The following is a 20232-nucleotide window of genomic DNA, read 5'->3' as shown; positions in this document are numbered from 1 at the left end:
AGGAATAAACTAAAAAACTCGGAACTAGACCCGTGACTTCTTTTTCCACTTTCATCAATTTGTCACAATGTACCAGCATATGTATGTTTCCATCGAGGTACATATGCCTGTTAATCTCAATCATATTTGTAAAATATTAAAATGGAATAGTCATTGTTGTTGATAAGATGGATTTATATAGTTGATGAATATATATATATATATATATATAGTTGATGAAATAATTTCTCACAATTTATGCATATGATTTTATTTATTCATATTGATCTATTTTATCTTTTTATTTATTCTTATTTATTTTATCTAGGAGGAGCCAAGATAAGGAGGGAAGGGGGTGAATGGGAGTGGAGTATGTGGGAGTGGATTTTATGCCTTTGATTTTTGGCTACCTCTCTTGTAAGGGGGAAAAAGCCTTTGGTATATATATGTTGTTATTTAATATCTATTTTTTATTTTTCTCCATTAAGTGTTAGAATTAGAATTGGAGAAAGTGAGTAGATTGAGGTAAAGGTAGGATTTTGCCAGGGATGTGTTATGTTGCCTTGGCTATTCAATTTATACATGGATGAGGTGGTGTGAGAGGTAAACGCAAAGGTTGGGCAGGGGGATGGAGATGGTTAAAGAAAATTGAGAAAAATTGGAGATAAGCCAGTTGTGTGCTGATGACACTGTATTTGTAGCAGGAGCAGAGGATCAGAAACCAATGACACATATGAGCGGGAGTCATGAGGCACAAGAGAGTATGTGGGGGATGCCAGTGGTTGCATTTCTGATTATACTTATTTTGTAGTTGTAGCTCAGTGACCCTCTTATTATGTGAACAGGCTTGATCACTTTCTCAGTGATTACAAATATTCTGAGTAGAAGAGAATGAGTATAAAAACTGTGACTTTATATTTCATATTGTGATGCATCATTATACGCCAGGTAGCTAATGTGGGCATGAATATTTGACACGAATTGAAGAGGTTAACTACCACTTCAGGACAACTCAAATTCTCGCGCGCAGTGTCGGCTGCCATATGTAATTTGCATCACACTACTCACATTATGAAATATGAAGTGACTGCTGTATTACTTGTGCTCTTTTACTCTGAGTAATGATAAACACAAAAAACATGATAAAACCAGTCTACAGAATCCAGGGGTAACTCGTGTACATTTACAAAAAAAATATATAATTGAAATGCCGACACCAGCATCCTCGTGTACCCACTCGCACCTCATGATGACACCTACGTAGGCATTATCATGCCAAAGTGGTTAAGGAAGTTAGTGACGGAGTTTAGGACAGTGTGCGAAAGAAGGAAGTTGAAGATTAATGTAGGTAAAAGGTGATGAGATGTACAAGAGAATATGGCAGCAGGTTGGAAGTGAGTATTAAGGGAGAGAGACTGGAGGAAATGGATATCTTTATATACTTGGTTGTGAATGTGGCGGGAAAGGGAGGAGTGGAGGTAGAATGTAGATTGAGAGAAGCAAGTAAATGCCTTGGGGGATTAAAAAGTGTAATGAAAAATCGACATCTGGGAATGGATGTATAGGGTAGAAACATGGAATATGAGAGAGGAAGAATGTAAATGTTTTTAAGATGAAATGTCTGAGAAGTATGATAGGGGTTACTAGGCTGAATAGAGTGAGAAATGAGGGGAAGAGCAGGGATGGAAAGGGAGTTGGAAGATAGAGTTGAAGATGGTTTGGACACATGGAAAGAATGAATGAATGAAGAAAGATTAGTTAAAGAAGTGTGGAAGGCAGAGGTAGGAGTTAGCATGAGGGGGCAACCAAGGATGAGATGGATGGATGGGGTAAAAGGGCATTGGGAAAGAGGGGAATGTCTGTTAAGAAAGGGAGAAGACAAGATAGGGGTGAATGGAGAATGGTTGTGTATGGAAGGGAATTGGGGGGGGGGGGTGAGGGAGGATGTGTGAATGACATTTTGATGCAGTCCAAAGGGATTTCTCCCCATCTTTTTCTGCATGAGAGGATGGAGACAGGATCGTCAATTAAATGAAGTGGCCTTGCTGTAGTTGTGCTGTTGCTACATTGCTTCTGACCCAGGGCAGTGGACAAGATGCAGGGATGACCCGTCATCCAAGAGGAGCCAAGGTAAGAGGGAGGGAGGAATGAGGGTGAGTGGATGTGGAGTATGTGTGGATAGAATGGGTGGGAGTGGATTTTATGCTTTTATTTTTTATCTACCTCCCTTGTAAGGGTGAAAAAGCTGTTGGTATATGTATGCATGTTTGAAGTGTTAGAAAATTAAGTGAGCAGGAAAAAGCTACAGTTGATGCCTTCAATCTTTTGTCTCCTTCCCATTCCCACTTGCCCTACTACCCATTGCCAGCTTGGCACCAACAAGCCCAGTACCAGCATTCAAAACAGTCACTGTTATGCTCTTTATACACTGTCTACAAACTAAAGGCCACTCCCCCCTAATAAGGAAGGTAGCCAGCCATGGCATGCAGCCACCTCCATCCATCCGTCCATCAACCATTTGTACCCCTTTTATCTTAGCTCTTTTTGGATTAATCTACATTCTACCTCCACCCCAAATACCTAAAGTTATCCATCTCCAGCCTCTCTCTCTCCCTTAGTACTCTCTTCCAATTTGCTACCATCCTCTCACCTTGTACATCTGATCACCTTACTTTTACCCACATTTACCTTCAGCTTCCTCCTTTTGCATGCCTTCCCACTCTGTCATTAACTTACTTAATCCCTCCTCTGATCCTGCTACAAGCACAGTGTTGTCAGCAAACAACAACTGGCTTATCTCCCACTTTTCTCCATTTTCTTTAGCCATCTCCAATCCCCGGTCCATTACCCTTGTATTTACCTCCCACACCGCCCCATCCATGTGCACATTGAACAGCCATGGAGACATTACACATCCCTGGTGAATCCCACCTTTACCTCAAACCACTCGCTCTCTCCATTTCTAATTCTAACACAGGCTCTACTATTCTCGTAAAAACTCGAGTGCTCTTAGCAGGTTTCCTCCAATCCCATATATCTGGAAAACCTCCCACAGTGCCTTCCTGTTTTTTTTCCAAATCCATAAAGGCCCCCAAAACACCCTTACTCTTTGCTAAAGCTTTCTCACATATCTACCTTACCACAAAAATCTGGTCCATGCATCCCCTACCTTTCCTAAACCCACACTGTTCCTCACCAAGTACTCTCTCTGTTCCTTTCCTTATCCTCTCGATCAAAACCCTCACTTATGCCTTCCCAACTACACTCAACAAAGTGATCCCTCTGAAACCAATACACTTACATTTGTCCCCTTTTCCCTTGTAAAATGGAACTGTTCAGGTACTCTTCCAGTTCTACAGCACTCTACCCTCCTTAAACCAGCCAGTCCACCATCACTCTGTACGTCCCTTTTTTTTAGACACTGCATGACACCCATCCAACCCAGGTGCTTTGCCTGTTCTCATCATTTTAATAACCGCTTTCATCTCGTCTCTTCTTTGGAGGAGCCAAGAAAAGAGGGAGGGAGAGGTGGTGAATGGGAGTGGAGTGGGCGGGAGTAGAATTATGCCTTTTGACTTTGGCTATCTCCTTTGTAAGGGTGAAAAAGCCCTTGGTATAGGTATCTTTTCTAATATAGTATATATCTGCAAATAGAAATAGCTTCATTGATGAATATTTTAAGAAAAATTTCTTAAAAACTTGTAAATAGGGGAAAGCCTGTATTTGCAATGTACATATGTTGTTTTCTGAATGAATTGTGGTTTGTAATTATTACATAATACACACTATTTTCTTGATTGTTGTTTTTCATTACTTAATGCACACATTATTTTCTTAGTTGTTATTTCTAATATTGTATGTGCCTAAGTTATATTCTCTATGAATTATTGTTCTTAAACTAATAATTTGGGAGGTTGTGGGTAATTTTATTGTGATTTGAATTAAGAATATTTTTATGAAACTTTCCTCTTGAACTTGGGGGCTGGAAGCCTTGTAACATGCCTACTTTTCATAAGCTACAGGAACTATTATCACATAAAGAGGGAGATAGGTTTGTAAATGTTTGAACCCAGTTTTCCCTAAGTTGTTATTTCTTGAATTGTTGGTTTAGGGATGTCTGTTCCACTTGGGTGATGAAATATGACCACAGTGCAGTGTCCCAAGAATCACTGAGAAACAAGTTTATCCAAGAATGTATTGGAATTTTAGCTCCCTGTCTTCCAAACGGTTTACTTTAGAGATATTTTTCTGGTCATTGGCAGTTTTATTCAGCTCCTGGAAGGACCCCAGACCAGGAGTTTTGATAAACCTAGATCCATTTATGTCCAGGGATTTCCGCTATTCAAAGCTAATAGAATTGCATGGTGTAGGCTAGAACAACATCCATAAACCAAGTCTTCAAGAGAAAGAAGGGAGCAAAAATAGTTCATTATCATGTATTATAGCAAGTGACTGGATTTCATTACTTTCATTAAAAGTCAAGGAGGAAGCGTGTTTGATTGATCCTTAATCTCAGTTGTGATGTTACAGGTTTGGTGAAAATCCAGAACCAATTCAGCTTTCGTGTGTATAGATTCGGTGGCCTAATACAGTCTCTGTCAATGCAAAACCAAGCATTCATATACAACTAATCAAAACAAGATCTCAGCAATCCAGAAATGGGCACACAAACTCATCTTGAAACCAGACAAACCAAAGATTGGCACATGACCCCCCCACCCCCAAGATATGAGAAGCCTTGTAGTTGTCAGGGGCATAGATCTGTCATTGTCCGTACTCCTGTGCTGATTTACTGGCAAATTTTCACATTAATGATGAAAGCTTTTTTACTTACGCCTACATTCCTGCAACTTAAAATTAGCTTCACTTAGGGAGGCTAGTGTTGAATGGCGCCTATCTCTTTTGTTGAACCATTTAACTCTTTCTTCCAACAACCAGTTTCCTCCTCTCCTTCTAAGGCAGTATTGAGAGCTGGTCATGGGAACCCCTTTCACTTCCTCCTACTGAACCTCTGCATTTCAAGATCACAAAGTTGGTGGAGCCCACTTCAAGACATGTCACTAATAAGGGCTCAAAAGTCTCATTGTTGAACACATCAGGAGGTTTGATTTCTTAAAGTCTTCCCTGGTGCACTCTAAGGGTAACTACATCAGCCCCATCCTGGACAGAAACCAAAGGTTAAACTGGATTGTCAAAGCTCCCATTTACATCCAAGGCCCTTCGAGTGTAAATACTGTAGTACAGTCATCCCTTGTTATTCGCGGGGAATACGTTCTCAAAACCCCCGTGAATGGCTAAAACCACGAATACTCTCTTTTGAGAAATCCATTGAAAATCCACAGAATATCACCACCAAAACTCGCACTCTCGTGCTTCATTCTAGCCACACTTCTCTACTAATAGTTGAAACATGTCTTCCACTTATGATAAATTCACTTCTCATATATCAGCGGTCAACAAGTATAATTTAATAACACTTAATAAACTAAGAATATTACAATATGGCCCATAATAGGGTCATTCACTCAATGACTTCATATCTCGTATTTCTTACCCTCCTTCTTCATTGCTAAAATCCAACTTTAAAAAAATGCATGGCATAAAAGGAAATACTTCAAAGACAAATATCAACAACAAAACATTTATTAACCAATAAATAATTGCATCACTCCAGCTGACTATTTCACCACTGCTGTTGTTCTCAATTTCTCGATTGATCGATAGGCCACCCCCACTGCATCGATGTACTAGCGCTTTGAATGATGCAATTGAACATGGGTCTAGTTTTTTGCCATTTTCAGACAAGCTATTGCAGATATTGGGGAAAATTTGGTACTGATCAACAGGAAACTGATGAATGAACAGCTATAGAAAAGTAATTATTCTGTGATTATTCACCTTGTAATTATTTACCTTGAAAAACACGTGTGAACTGAGTGGCGGGTCATGCTGCCCGCGGGATGCATTAGTGGCCTTCCAATGGGTCAATTTTTTTTTTTTTTTTTTCAATTAAAATCCGTGAATAGTCAAAACTGCAGATAAAAAAACCTGCGAACGAGGGATGACTATACTTTGGGATCTTCCAGTTCTTCAGGGACTAACTCTTTTATTGCCTGAGATATTGGGCAACTACAGTATTTTTTTCAATGTATATTCCTTATCAACACATCTGTATGGTGACACAAATTTACATCAGCATTCCACATCATATGTGAATAACCAAAGAGGGACCACTCTCCAAGATAACCCCTATGGATGTTTGGCCTGTGTATGTTCAGGGTTGAGTGCATTATTTTTTTCATGTTAAAGTGAATTAAGTTACACAGAGGCTACAAACATATAACTACCGGTACTTACTTATGTAAGCCCTAGTCATGCAAAGTCCATACAAGTCTCTAATATGAAATAGAGGAGAGGGGTTCAATTTGATAACTTCATGTTTTATCTTTTCATTATAAAGTCAATACCATATTTGGCAAAGATATATATATATTTCTTTATGTCTTCTTGTTTTTTTATTTTCAATTTTGACTGTCATGTTGAGCTCTTGTGAACCAAAATCTAACCAAAACTGTGGCTAATGAAGAACAACTATGACACAGGAATACTTACCAAACTCCTTGTTTAAATGTTTGTAAGGATTTTATGCTTAATGTGTCATGTTTAAGTTTACTGAAATAAATTAGAACACAAGTCTTCATCTATGGGATACTGGTAGTTGGGATTTGAACAGCTATAGCCCCTTATCATTTGCTAATATTGTACAATATTTCAGCTTCATAGTTTCTCATGTAATGATGAATGTTGAACATGATCCTGTTTCCTGTTTAAATCCTGTTTCAGTAACAGAAAATAAATGTTATCTGCAACTACCAGTAGTTAGTGACTTGAGATTTAAATGGATAAGAATACTACTGAAATTCAGTAAAATGTATTTGTGAACCTGAACATATTTAATTTGATTTATACCAAGGATTGATTCTGTGGTGTTTGAACTAGTCTACATATGTAAACAACCTTTTTTTCTTTCTTTTTTTAATCATCAGTAGATACTGTTTCATCTTGGCAGTGGTGGCTTGTGGCTGAATTAGGAAGACTGCAAACTTACATGAATGTCAATACACAAAATGTTCCTTATGCTCTGTTTTTAAGAAATGAAATTGTTGTACTTTCCTGGAATGTTGTGCATGCTGGCACTGTTGTAACCTTTGTATATGTATGCAGTTTTCCCCCATTTGATCACCACTGGCCATCACTGCATCTTGGATAACTTACAGCTACAGTTACCACTTAAAGACTTCAGTAATGTATTCTAACCTTAACAATACTGAATTATTTTATTCAACTTATAAAGGTACCTGAACCTTTCCAAGGCAAAATAAAAACAATCTTAATAACTGACATTAAGTATGACAAGTAATGCATTCATATTTATAGTGAATACCTGTAAATGTTATAAGGGTGAAATGTACTCATCTGTTTTCTTTAAGATTTTTGCAGATTCACTTGGTACACTTACAGTTTCTCACCAAAATGAACCTTGACATTCCATTTTAGATAACTGGGATAAGGGATTTCACATTTAACATTACAAAGGTTTTCACTATTGTGTATGCCTGTCTGAAACAATGACTTACAATCATATTAACATCTACTACAATTACAAGTCTTCCCATGTGTGAAAAGTTTCTGTACTGGAAGAAAACTCATACATAAAACATAAGTCTTTTTCATTGGTACAAGTTCTGATAAACACATTTAAAATTTCTGAGAGCAAAGACTTTTAAAAAGCATGTGTGTATTTTCACTTCCATCTGACACTTCATGACAACTGCCACCATAATATCTTATATACTTCTGTGGCATCCTTTTGATAGCAAACTGGTTGTCTACTTTAATTAATCTTCATACCATGTGACAATTTAGCTTTAATTCTGCCAATTTTTTCCAATAGTGAAGAGATATGCAAGTCCTATTAACTTTCAGCTGTGTTAAACTCTTGTTGTAATACTAACAGTGCAAAGTTTCAGTACCCCTACAGTTAAGATGTATTGGAATTAGGACTGAAGTTAGGCTAAGCTAAAGGAAACCATATCTTATATTGAACTTTAATTATTTCCTTACATTTTCTATCATAATTATAATCATGAAGCCCTTGTTCAAATTTGGTCTCTTAGTCAGGGGGAAGTACTGATACTCTGGACTGTGAGGACACATTTTGAAGGTTGTTTGTCAACACATATCAAATAGTTTAAATTATGACATGAAATGAAGAATTTCATAGAGTGCATTTGTTCTGGTTCTTATCGTTAACTATGTGAGTCTTCAAGTGAGTCTTCAAATTACTAGATTGGGTGAACGAGGCCATACAAAGGCTACAGTGGAAAGGCTTCTCTCCTGTATGCACCTTCATGTGGTCCTTCAAAGTCCCAGAATGAGAAAATGAAGCTTTACAAAGGGGACACTTGTTCGGCTTTTCTCCTGTGTGGGTCCGCATGTGTGTCTTTAGATTACCCTGCTCCGAGAACGCAGCTTCGCACACACGGCATTTATAAGGCCGTTCGCCAGTATGGGTTCTCATATGAATAGTCAAACTACCGGACACGGCAAACGACGCCTCGCAAAGGAGACATTTATACGGCTTTTCACCCGTGTGGGACCTGAAATGTATTTTTAGGCTCCGAGAGGTGGTGAAGGAAGCTTTGCAAACGGAACACCTGTACGGCCTCTCGCCTGTATGAACCCTCAGATGCCTCCTCAGGTTACCAGACTCGGTAAATAACGTTTGACAATAATCACATTTGTACGGCTTTTCGCCAGTGTGACGCCTTATATGAGCACTCAAGCTGCCCGACTGAGAAAATGCCGACTCGCAAAGAGGACACTGGAAAGGCTTCTCTCCTGTGTGAGTTCTAATATGAACAGTCAGTGTCCTAGAGTCTGAAAACGAAGCCTCGCACAAGGAACATTTATGAGTCTTCTTACTGAAGTGAGTGCTCAAGTGACTATTCAATTCAGACGACTGAGAAAATGAATCCCCACAAAAAGAACATGTGTGAGTATCTTTTTCTGAGTGAATAGTTAGATGCCTCTTCAGTTTGGATGCCTGAGAAAATGAAGCCTCGCAAAAAGTACATTTATAAATTTCCTTACTCAAGTGACTGAAACTATGAGGTGCCTCATCTCCGTGGGATCTTGCTTGAATATACACATATGGTAGGTGAGGAAATGCTGGAATATAAGTTGTATAACTTGGAGGCCTCTCATCAGTTTTCATACATCCAGACTGAGAAAATGATGTTTCACAGGAAGCAAAACTTTGAGATTTATCGTCCACATGAGCTTGTGTGTGAACATCCAGGTAAGGTAATTGTGGAAACGCAGAAACGAAGGTTATGGCTTCCCAGTGGTTTTCAATATCATGAGTCTTCATATCAGTGTCCCAATGAGATGATGACGATAACGGGGTACCGTATATTCTACAAGTGTGGTCTTTCTCGATAATTATGTTCACATAAGATGTCTTGGGATAAGATGCGTCTTCACACTTTACGCTTCCTGTGGATGTTAATGACCCAATGTTCTCTTGCTGATACGTTTCTCCACTGTTTCCCACTGTATTCTCTTCGTTGACAATTATTTCTATTTCTTTTCTATATGATGTTTCCAACATTGTCTTGTATCTCTGATGACCATGAGCCTGTAATATAGATTGACATAAATATCTTCTTAATTATCATATAAAGTATGATTCCAAGTTTATTTCAATAAAGGAGGCTAAAACAGGAAGGAGTGTGGGACTAGGTATCCTGCACTCTGTAGCCCTATGGGTGCATTCAAGGAATACGAGGGTCTGGGAGGAGTTTTCCAGCCAGAACCCTAAGTTTTGGGTCTTTTAATGTGTGGGTGTGGAACAGATGAGAGTAAAGGGGAAGAGATGTAATCTTTGTGAGAAGGAAGGTGGATGTGTTGGCATTGATTGAAACTAAACTGAAAGGGAAGAGTGATTTGAGTTTGGGAGTGAAGTGGGGAGGGTGTCATTAGTGAGGAGCCAATGAGGAAGTGAAAGGATTGCACTACTAGTGAGGAGGTAGGTAGTAAATGGAGTGGAAGGAGGTTTCTTCAAGGTTAATGTGGATGAAGATGAAACTGGGAAGGGAGATGTGGCTCTTTATAAGCACATATGGGTGTGGCAGTGAGAAGAGTGTACAGGAAAGGGAAGCTTTTTGCACAAATTTAAATGAGTGCATGGAGACTTCTGGGAGGAATGTCAATGTGGTATTGGGTAATCTCAATGCTAGACTAAGGGATGAACCAATAAATGGAGTTGTTGGGAAGTGTGGCGTACCAGGTAAAAATAATATTGGAGAGTTAATGGTGTAGATGTGTTTAAAAAGAGTTGATAGCAAATACAGTGTTTAGGAAAAAGGTCAGGCATAAGTACACATGGGAGAGGGTGGATGTACTGGTGGTTGATAAGGCATTAATGGACTATGTAGTGGTATCCAGGAAAAGAGTAGGAAGAGTTCTGGATGTCCACGTTCTTAGGGGATAGTGTGGGGAAATATCAGATAATTTTTTGTTGGAAGTTGAGAGTGGAGGATAGGTGGAGAAAGAGGAAAAGGGCAGAAGGTGGGGAGGTGCTTGTGGTAAACTGTTTAAATGGGAGAGGAAAGGAGCAGTACAAGGAGAAGCTGAGAGAAGTGTGAAACATCTAAGAGTGTCTTAATTAAAATGGAGAGCTTTGGACAGTTTGTTTCTGCTCATCCTCCCAAGATTAGAACCTTAGTGAGGAAACTTGAAAATATTAGAAGAAAATTAATAATTGTGAAAACGATGTGGTGGTCAATTCAGTGTGTATGAAAAAAACCTGCGCCCTAAGTATACAATATATATATATATATTGTACAGTAAAATCTGCAAGTAGCATGCAGCTGATACTTTAGGTTCTATATCTGGCACCCCTATGGACCAGAGCCACACATAATTTTGTCTGTGATAGAGGAACTATCTACTCAGAGATAAGATACTATTTTCTTGTATTGTGACTGTCCCTCTGATATGCTGTGCCCCCCCCCCCCATCTTAACACTGTCCTCTGCTACTCTGAATATATATTTCAGTTTTTGGCGCCCCCACCCCACCCCACCTCTGTGATAGGGGAAGAAAGAATACTGCCACTACATTTTCCCACTTGGGTCTTTTAAAAGACAGCTAAAATGGAACGGAGTGATGGGACTAGGCATCTTACTCTCTGTAACACTAATGGGTACATTCCTAGGAGAAGTCAAGGCGTAAGAGAGTCTGGGAGGAGTTTTCCAAGCAGAGCCCTAAGGTTTAGGTCTTTTAATGTGCATGGGTGTGGTACAGATGAAAGTAAAAATGAAAAGATAGTCAGAATGTTTGAGAAGGATTTAGGATGTACGTATGTGCATTAAATGAATATAAGTTGAAAAGGAGGGGTGAGTTTGAATCTGGGAGTCTAGTGGGGAGAGCGTCGGGAGTGAGGAGAGGATGAGGGAGGGAAAAGGTGGCTATACTAGTAAGAGAAGAGATTGGTAAGTGTGTGGTGGAGTGGAAAGAGGTTTCTTCAAGGTTAATGTAGAGGAAGGTGATATGGGTCTTTGTTAGCACATATGATCCTGGTAGTGAGAACAGTGTAGAGGCAAGGGAGGCATTTTGGATAGATTTAAATGGGTGCATAGAGAGTTTTGGGAGAAATGTCAATGTTGTGGTATTGTGAGATTTCAATGCTAGAGTAGAGGATGAACTAATGGTTGGGAAGTTTGGCGTGTTAGGTAAAAATCATAATGAAAGGTTAATGAAGATGTGTTTAGAGAGTTGATGATAGCTAACACAATGTTTAAGAAAAAGTCAATCATATGTACACATGGGAAAGGGTGGTGGATGGAAGAGTGGTTGATAAGGTTTAATGGACTATGTAGTGGTATCCAGGAGAAGAGTAGGAAGAGTTTTAGATGTCCATGTTCTTAAGGAAGAGAATGGGGGAATATTAGATAATTTATTCAGTGAAAGGTAAGTTGAGAGTGGAGGATAGGTGGAGAAAGAGGAAAAGGGCAGAAGGTAAGGAGGTGCTTAGGGGAATCTATTCAAATGAGAAGGAAAAGGAGCAGGAGTACATGAAGAGCTGATAGAAGTGTGGGAAGTAGGTGGTGAAGGATAGAGTAGAGGTGGGTTGGGAAGAGGAATGGGGATGTTTCAAGGAGGGAGTGACAAGGTGTGCGAAGATGGTATGTGGAACAAGGAGAATGGGAGGGAATAGAAGGAAGAATGGCCAGTGGTGGGATGATGAAGTGAAGAAGGTCTTATAAGAGAAGAACAAACATTCAGGGACTGGTTGTAAAGTAGAATGAGAGAAACATATGCAAGGTGCAAAGAAAAAATGAAGAGAGGAGCAAAACATAAGATAGAGAGCAGACATAAACTGGGGGGAGTGTGACAAAATTTTAAAAGTAATAAAAATATGTTTTGGAAGGAAGTTAATAGAGGAAGGGGAGGCAAATCAAGTAGAGAAGAAAAGGTATAAGATGCAGAGAGATGATAATGGAAGAAGAGGTGGTAAGAGGAAGATGGGCAGAGTATTTTAGGGAGCTGTTAAATGTGGAGGAGAATAGGGAGGGATTGGTGATAGCAGTGGGAGGTGCTAAGAAAATGACAGTGATGGGTGAGGAAATTGCAGGAAAAATAAGAGATGAGGTGCAAGTAGTTATTAAAATGATGAGAGGAGGTAAGGCACCTGGGTAAGATGGGTGTCATGCAGTGTCTGAAGAAGCGAGGTACAGTAATAATGGACTGGCAAGTGAGGTATTTTCATGTGTGTCTAGGGGAAGGTAGAGTGACGAGGACTGGAGGAGCACCTGTATAGTTCCACGTTACAAGGGAAAAGGGGATCAGTTTGTGGAGTGTAGATGGGGAGATCCCATAATCAGGATGAAGTACAGGGAAGAAGAGCAAGGTGAGCTGGACACTGCATCCAAATGGAGGCAGACAGATTACCAAGGTGATGAAAGGAGTACAGGGTAGACAACTATTAGGGAGACCCAGGTACAGATGGATGGAGTAGAGAAGGACGTGGAGAGGATAACACCAAAAGAGGAGGACTGGAAAGAACTGACATAGGATAGAACAATCTGGAGAGGCATTGTGAAAGCAGTGAAGGGCCGTCCGACCTGACAACCAACAGAGTAAGAGTAAGAGAGTAAGATGGGAAGACTTATGGGAGGGTTTTGACTGAAACGATTAGGAGAGGAACAGAGGGAGTCACTGGTGAGGAACAGTGTAGGTTTAGGAAAGGTAGAGGTTGCATGTATCAGATTTTTGTAGTAAGATATGTGAGAAAGCTTTAGCAAAGGGTAAAGGATGCTTTTTGAGCCTTTATGGATTTAGAAAAGGCTTATGACAGGGTAGACAGGAAGGCACTATGGGAGGTTTTGCAGATATATGGAATTGGAGGAAAGCTGTTAAGGGCAGTCAAGAGTTTTTATGAGAGTAGTAGATACTGTTAGAATTAGAAATGGAGAGAATGAGTGGTTTGAGATAAAGGTGGGTCTGCATCAGGAATGTCATGTTGCTATGGCTGTTCAATATATGCATGATTGGGGTGGTATGGTAGGTAAATAGAAGGGTAATGGGCAGGAGATTGATAATGTTTAATGAAAGTGGAAAAAAATGGGAGATGAGCCAGTTGTTGTTTGCTGACAACACTGCATGTTTGGCAGGGTCGGAGGGGGGGTTAATGAAATTAGTGACGGAGTTTGGAAAGATATGTGGTAGGAGAATGTTGAAGGCAAATATGGGTAAAAACAAGGCAATGATATATACAAGGAGAGAGGATGGTAGAGTTGGAAGTCTAAAAGGAGAGAGGCTGGAGGAACTGGATAGCTTTAGGTATTTGGGTTCGCATGTGGCAGGAAAGGGAGGAGTGGAGGTGGAGGTAAATTGTAGATTGAGAGAAGCAAGTAAATGCCTTGGGAGGTTAAAAAGTGTAATGAGAAATAGGCAACTAGAAATAGATGCAGAGAGATTATATGAAGAAGTGATGGTGCCAACAGCACTGTATGGGGACATAGACTTGTAATTTAAGAAAGGCAAAGAGTAAAAGTTTAAATGTGTTTGAGATGAATTTCTGGGAAATATGGTTGGGGTTACTTGGTTGGATAAAGTGAGAAACGAGGCAGCAAGGAGAAGAGTTGAGGTAGAAAAGGAGATGGGTCTGATGAAAGAGTATTGGGATGGTTTGAACACATGGAAGGAATGATTGAAGAAAGATTAGTAAAAGGGATGTGGAAGGCAGAGGTGGAGGGAGTGAACATGAGGAGGCGACCGAGAATGAGATGAAGTAAAATGGGCATTGGGAAAGAGGGGTATGTCTGTTAAGGAAGGAAGATAGATGATAGGGGTGAGTGGAGAATGGTTTTGTATGGATGATGCTATGATGCATGGAAGGAGATGGGTGGGAGGTGAGGGAGTATGTGTGAATGATATTTTGACGCACCCTAAAGGGATTTCTCCCTGTCTTCTCTTTTTCTTCATGAGGGGATGGAGACGAGGTCGCCAATTAAATGAAGTAGCCTTGCCGTGGACATGCTGTGTCTTGCTGCATTGCTTCTGACCCAGGGTGGTGGGCGAGATGCAAAGATGACCCATCATCCAGGAGGACCCAAGAAAAGAGGTAGGGAGGGATCGTGAATGCAAGGGAGTGTATGGGGATGGGGTGGGTGGGAGTGGATTTAAGCCTTTGACTTTGTCTACCTCCCTTGTAAGGGAGAAAAAACATATATATATATATATATATATATATATATATATATATATATATATATATATATATGTGTGTGTGTGTGTGTGTGTGTGTGTGTGTGTGTGTGTGTGTGTGTGTGTGTGTGCATGAGAAATCGCATAAACTCGTGATTCTAACTATGCGGAACAGCCACCAAGGAAAAAGATAACCTGCTGCCCAAGCGCTTTCGTCTATTCAGATATCCTCATGTATCCTGAGGATGTCTGAATAGACGAAAGCGCTTGGTCATCAGTTTATATTTTTCCTTGGTGGTTTTTACGCATATACATATATATATATATATATATATATATATATATATATATATATATATATATATATATATAGTTACGACTATGGACCCATCTAACTTCAAGACATAATATTTACGTAAACATCATAATTGTGCGCATGTGTGCTCCTATGTACGATTAGCGTGGTGCGGAGTGTCGGCTTTCCCAAGATCTAAGGATAAGGGCTAACCACTTCCGACCGAATTTCGAGGGAGTTGGCGCAGCGGGCCCGTGAACATCACCTGGCTGTTCAAAGTGGGGTTCCCGGGTCCTATAGCTGTCAGTTGAAGCTCGTGCGTCGTTCAGAAATGTCGTTGCCTTCGCTCGCACCGCTCCACGCAATTAGTTATATTCTGACAAATATTACATAAAATATATATATATAAAATATATGTAAAATATTATAGTTCCTGTCTATATATATGAATATATGATATATAATATATATATATGATATATAATATATATATATATATATAATATATATATATATATATATATACATATATATAAAATATTATAGTTCCTGTCTACCTTGGCGTTTCACAGTTTTCTTCAGTGTTTCACAGAGAGAAAACGGACCCAGCCTAATGACGTCAGAAGCTGCGCACAATAATTCAAACGGTCTGACCCGTATATTTAGACCTTGGGCTTTCCCACGATCATCCTTCGCCGCGCCTTGGCTTGCAACCGCCAGGCCGGCGTGCGAAGGTGCTAAATTCCGTACCGATACCTTAATATACGTTTTTTTTTTCTCTTTTTGCTTTTGTCAATGTGATTTATTCAATATATATGGATTTATGTATGTGTACTTATGGATCTGTCTTGTCAATCTTGGGAACTGATTAACGTAAAATTGGAAAAATGTAATTTTCTTGGGTTTCGTATCAGCCCGCTAAACGTGTGGGGAATATGATTATATATTTGTCAACTGTGCGGCTGCCTCTCTCAGCAGGCGCCGAACTCGCACAATATATGCGTGGGAACGGATTTTTTGGCAATAGCGTATTCGGCCCCTTTTACGTATCTATTAATGTCTTCATAAACTTTAAGTTTCTTCTTGTAACTAAGATTGACAAGGTAACATTATTATTTAAAGTTTGTATGCCCCATTTTGTAAAGAATATGTCCATGGATATATTCTAAATCTTTGATGCTCATTGCCTCTGGCGACATTTGGCAGCTCTTTCGTAATCGTCAAAAGTTGCTCTGTTTTTTTTACAGACACTATCTCATTCTTGCTGGCTATATACTTAAAATTTTCCTCGTAGTAAGACTTAGCATTATTTATTCAAGTCGTAAGATTTCTCGACTTTGAATATTTATCTACACGTGTTTTTGTCCTGGCGGCTTTAGCCACTTTATATGTTATAGGACGCACATTTACTAATATATTGATATATTCATTTTCATTTTTTGGCAAAGCATTTGATATCGTGTGCATATGTTATAATTTCTATGTATGGGATTTTTATACTATTGTGCTCGTTTGGCGACGTCTATCTTTCGATTTTGTTTATTTTTGAGAAGGAAATGATAATTTATTTTTTTAGATAACTCCCAGTTTTATGAACCTGGCTCTTCCTCCCTAGTCGTCACAGGGAGAAGAGAATAAGTGACGACCTTGGCCAAAATCGAAGGATAGAAGGAAGCCAACGGATTGAACCAACAATTCCCGCAAGATGGAATTTAAAATTCGGGTTCTAAAGGCGTATGAGTTAGTCCCAGAGGCATATAGATTAAAATACCGAAACTTTTAAGAAATTGCCTCATGTAACTTTTGTAGAGTTTGCAGCAATGCAAGAACGCCTCCTAGATAAATGGTGCTCGGCTAGTAAAGTTGATTTTCTAGAGAAATTTCGAGGGTTAATCTTAGTGGAACAGTTTAAATCCCAACTATACTCGGATATTAGGGTTTATCTAGACGTACGAAAACCAAACCGTTTGTCAAAAGTTGCTGTTAGCGGAAGAGTATGCCCTTACTCCAAGAAATACAAAACAACAGATACATATAACCTTAAGAGGACTACATATAACACAAATACTGACAGTACACCCTCTCAGAGTAAAAACCCGATGTTCCTCACACTAACCCTAAAAAATCTTACCCAAACTACCAAGACAGACGCCTAAGCAAGATACTGTAATGATTAAATTTATTTTATTTGTTTTTTTGTTATCATTTGTCTGTTTGATTTTCATTTATTATTAGTTATTTGTCAATTCATTATTATTTACTATTTACCGGTTTGTTTATTGTTTAACTGTACCTATTAATTTATTTATGTTTTTTGTTTATTTACATTATTATAGTTTTTATTAAATCATTATGATTTTTTTCGCATCCGACATAGATATGGACCAAAAGGTCTCCTGTCGGCATGCTCCGCCTTTGTAATCCTTTGTAACAGATACGGACATACAGTCTCTACATGTTACAAGAAACAAGGAAAATCCATGCAGCCTAACCAAAGAACAACATTGACTCACAGCACTAACAGTGTTTCTGATAGCCTGTCCAAAGAAAAGCCCGCTAGTCCTCTCAAAGCTACGCCCTTAAGCAAGGTTTACACGCTACGATAAATTGTAGCGATTTATTGTAATGAAAAGGTTGTTACAATTTGTCATTACTAAGTGTAATTAACAGGAGATCGTAGCAATTTATCGCTACGATCTCCTGTAATGACACGTAATGACAAATTGTAACAACCTTTTCATTACAATAAATCGCTACAATTTATCGTAGCGTGTAAACCTTGCTTGATGGTAGCTTTGAGAGGACAAGCGTAAATATCCTTTGCATAAGATATATCTTACATCCGATTTAATCACAGGTCCTGTTGAAGTAGCGGTGATACACTCGTTGCCTATTTCAGGAATCCAGCTACTTTTAGCTAACGGTCTTGCAGGTAGTAAAGTAACCTTGCCTATTGTTACAGAAACCCCTAACTTCGTTCTAGATCCCCCTCTAGAAGACCTTGATCTTTTTCCCGCCTGTGCAGTAACTCGGCCTCAGAGTAGAAAGGTAGACGAGGAAGACTTCTATAATAATTTATCTTGTTTATTTTCCTCTTGTCCCGCTTTTCGAAAAGGCTGCAACTGAGGCAGAAGTTAATGACATTGACAGAGGTCATTATCAGTCGTGGGCGTTGCGATAAGTAAAGCGATAATATCGCTTTAACCGGAAAAAAAATTATCGCTTATATTTATCGCTTTCAAATTTCCCGCGATAAATCCAGCGATAAAGTAGAAGACGAAAAACCGTTACGGCGGGAGGTTACAGGCTCATTGTTACGCGGCAAACAGATATGGTGTTTTAAGTGTAAAAAAGAGGTTTTTAAATGCATAAGTAGCAAAAATAGAGTATTTTTGGATTTATCGCTTATTGCTTTATCGTTATAGGACTAATTTATCGCTTTATCACAAAATTTATCGCTGCCCACCACTGTTTATTATATTCGTAAAGGTGTGTTAACCCATTAAACTCCGATGACAAGATGTCTTGTCATTTGGTCAAATAAAACAAAAAATCATAAAACACCAAAATGTTTGATCAAACACCAGAAAAATATGACGTCAGTCCTCCTCGCTTCGCTCGCCCGCGAGCGAAGCGAGGAGGACTGACGTCATATTTTTCTGGTGTTTGATCAAACATTTTGGTGTTTTATGATTTTTTGTTTTATTTGACCAAATGACAAGACATCTTGTCATCGGAGTTTAATGGGTTAATGCGGAAATTCCATCCAGCAGCTAGTACCCCAGCTAACCAAACCTGGGAAGAAATACACCAAATTGTTGTCCCCACTTCCTACAGAGAGAAAGTCTTAGATTTGGCCTACTCTTCCGCTTTACCAGGACACCTAGGTGTCAGGAAGACCCCCAAAAAGAGTAAGTGATCATTTTTATTGGCCAAGGGGATTTCTCCCCGTCTTCTCCTTTTATGCATGGGGGGACGGAGAGGGGGGGTCGCCGATTTGATGAAGCGGCCTTGCTGTGGATGTTCTGTGTCTTGCGACACTGCATCTGAACCAGGGCAGTGGACAAGGTGCAGGGATGACCCGTCATCCAGGAGGTGCTCAGATAAGAGGGAGGGTGGAGGGGGTGTGGAGTGTATTTTGGGATGGAATGGGTGGGAATGATTTTATGCCTTTTCCTTTTTGGCTACCTCCTTTGTAAGGGGGGGGGAAGCCTTGGTATATGTATGTACATTAGTAAAAAATGTCACTGGGTGTTGTCGTGCTTGCCCCACATGCCAAACGGTAGAAAAAAAAAGTAGAAAAAAAAACTATTCCTGTGTAGTTCCTTTACATCCCATTCCCGCCATAGGAAAGCCCTTTTCCAAAATTTTGATAGATGTTGTGGGACCCCTTCCACCATCTAAGAAAGGCTTAAAATATATTCTCACCATAGTGTGTTTAGCAACGATGTGTTGGCATGGTGTATAACACACACACACACACACACATATATATATATATATATTATATATACATATATATATATTGTATCATTTTATTATTGTAACCATATCTACATTATGTATTATAAAATGTATTTTGTAATTATGTAAGATATCGCAGATGCGATGAGCGTCTTTGTTTTGGCACGCAAAATCTGTAGCTAGCGCGTCAGTATCAAAGACGGCCTTGCTGAGGTTGCACGCATTTGTGTTTGTGTCAGTTTGTGTGTGTATCCAAATATAAACTTTACGTCTTTATTTGCGCACTCATTAGCCACCCCGAAGGTTTCCCGAGGCTATTGCCCTCAAAGATATTAAGGCTGAAACTGTTATCCGTTCACTATTGAAGTATTTTTCATTAGTGGGTTTCCCTGATGTGATCCAAAGCGATCTAGGAAGTAATTTCCTTTCTAAAACTTTTAAGGAAACATTGTATGATTCAGGTATTTATCACACCACCGCCTCGCCATATCATCCCCAGTCCCAGGGCGCCTTGGAAAGATTCCTTGAAAAGTATGATCCGTAAGTTTCTACAAGAACAGAAGAATGATAGGAAAGAAGGCCTTCCCTTCCTTTTGTTTGCTGCTAGGACCGCTGTTCAGACAGCTTAGGATGTAGCCCAGCTTGTCCTCTTTTCAGACATGAAGTTCATGGTCCCTTCAAGATGGTACAAGAAGGGCTTCCACGAAAATCCGAGAACTA

General features: G+C 39.4%; 1 protein-coding gene across 1 annotated transcript in view; it reads right to left on the bottom strand.

Moving 5' to 3' along the window:
* Nucleotides 1-6366: 6366 nt before the first annotated feature.
* Nucleotides 6367-20232, bottom strand: part of LOC143031844 (uncharacterized) — a 196848-nt gene continuing 182982 nt past the window's right edge. The window contains exon 4 of the mRNA XM_076196182.1: nucleotides 6367-9679. Coding sequence (XP_076052297.1) covers nucleotides 8258-9679 — 1422 coding nt within the window. The 3' untranslated portion in view covers nucleotides 6367-8257. The remainder of the gene's footprint in view (nucleotides 9680-20232) is intronic.

The sequence above is a fragment of the Oratosquilla oratoria genome, chromosome 12 (genome assembly GCF_046742065.1).
Source record: "Oratosquilla oratoria isolate Oo_2021 chromosome 12, ASM4674206v1, whole genome shotgun sequence".
NCBI classification, from domain to species: domain Eukaryota; kingdom Metazoa; phylum Arthropoda; class Malacostraca; order Stomatopoda; family Squillidae; genus Oratosquilla; species Oratosquilla oratoria.
This window is presented reverse-complemented; position numbering and strand designations above follow the sequence as displayed.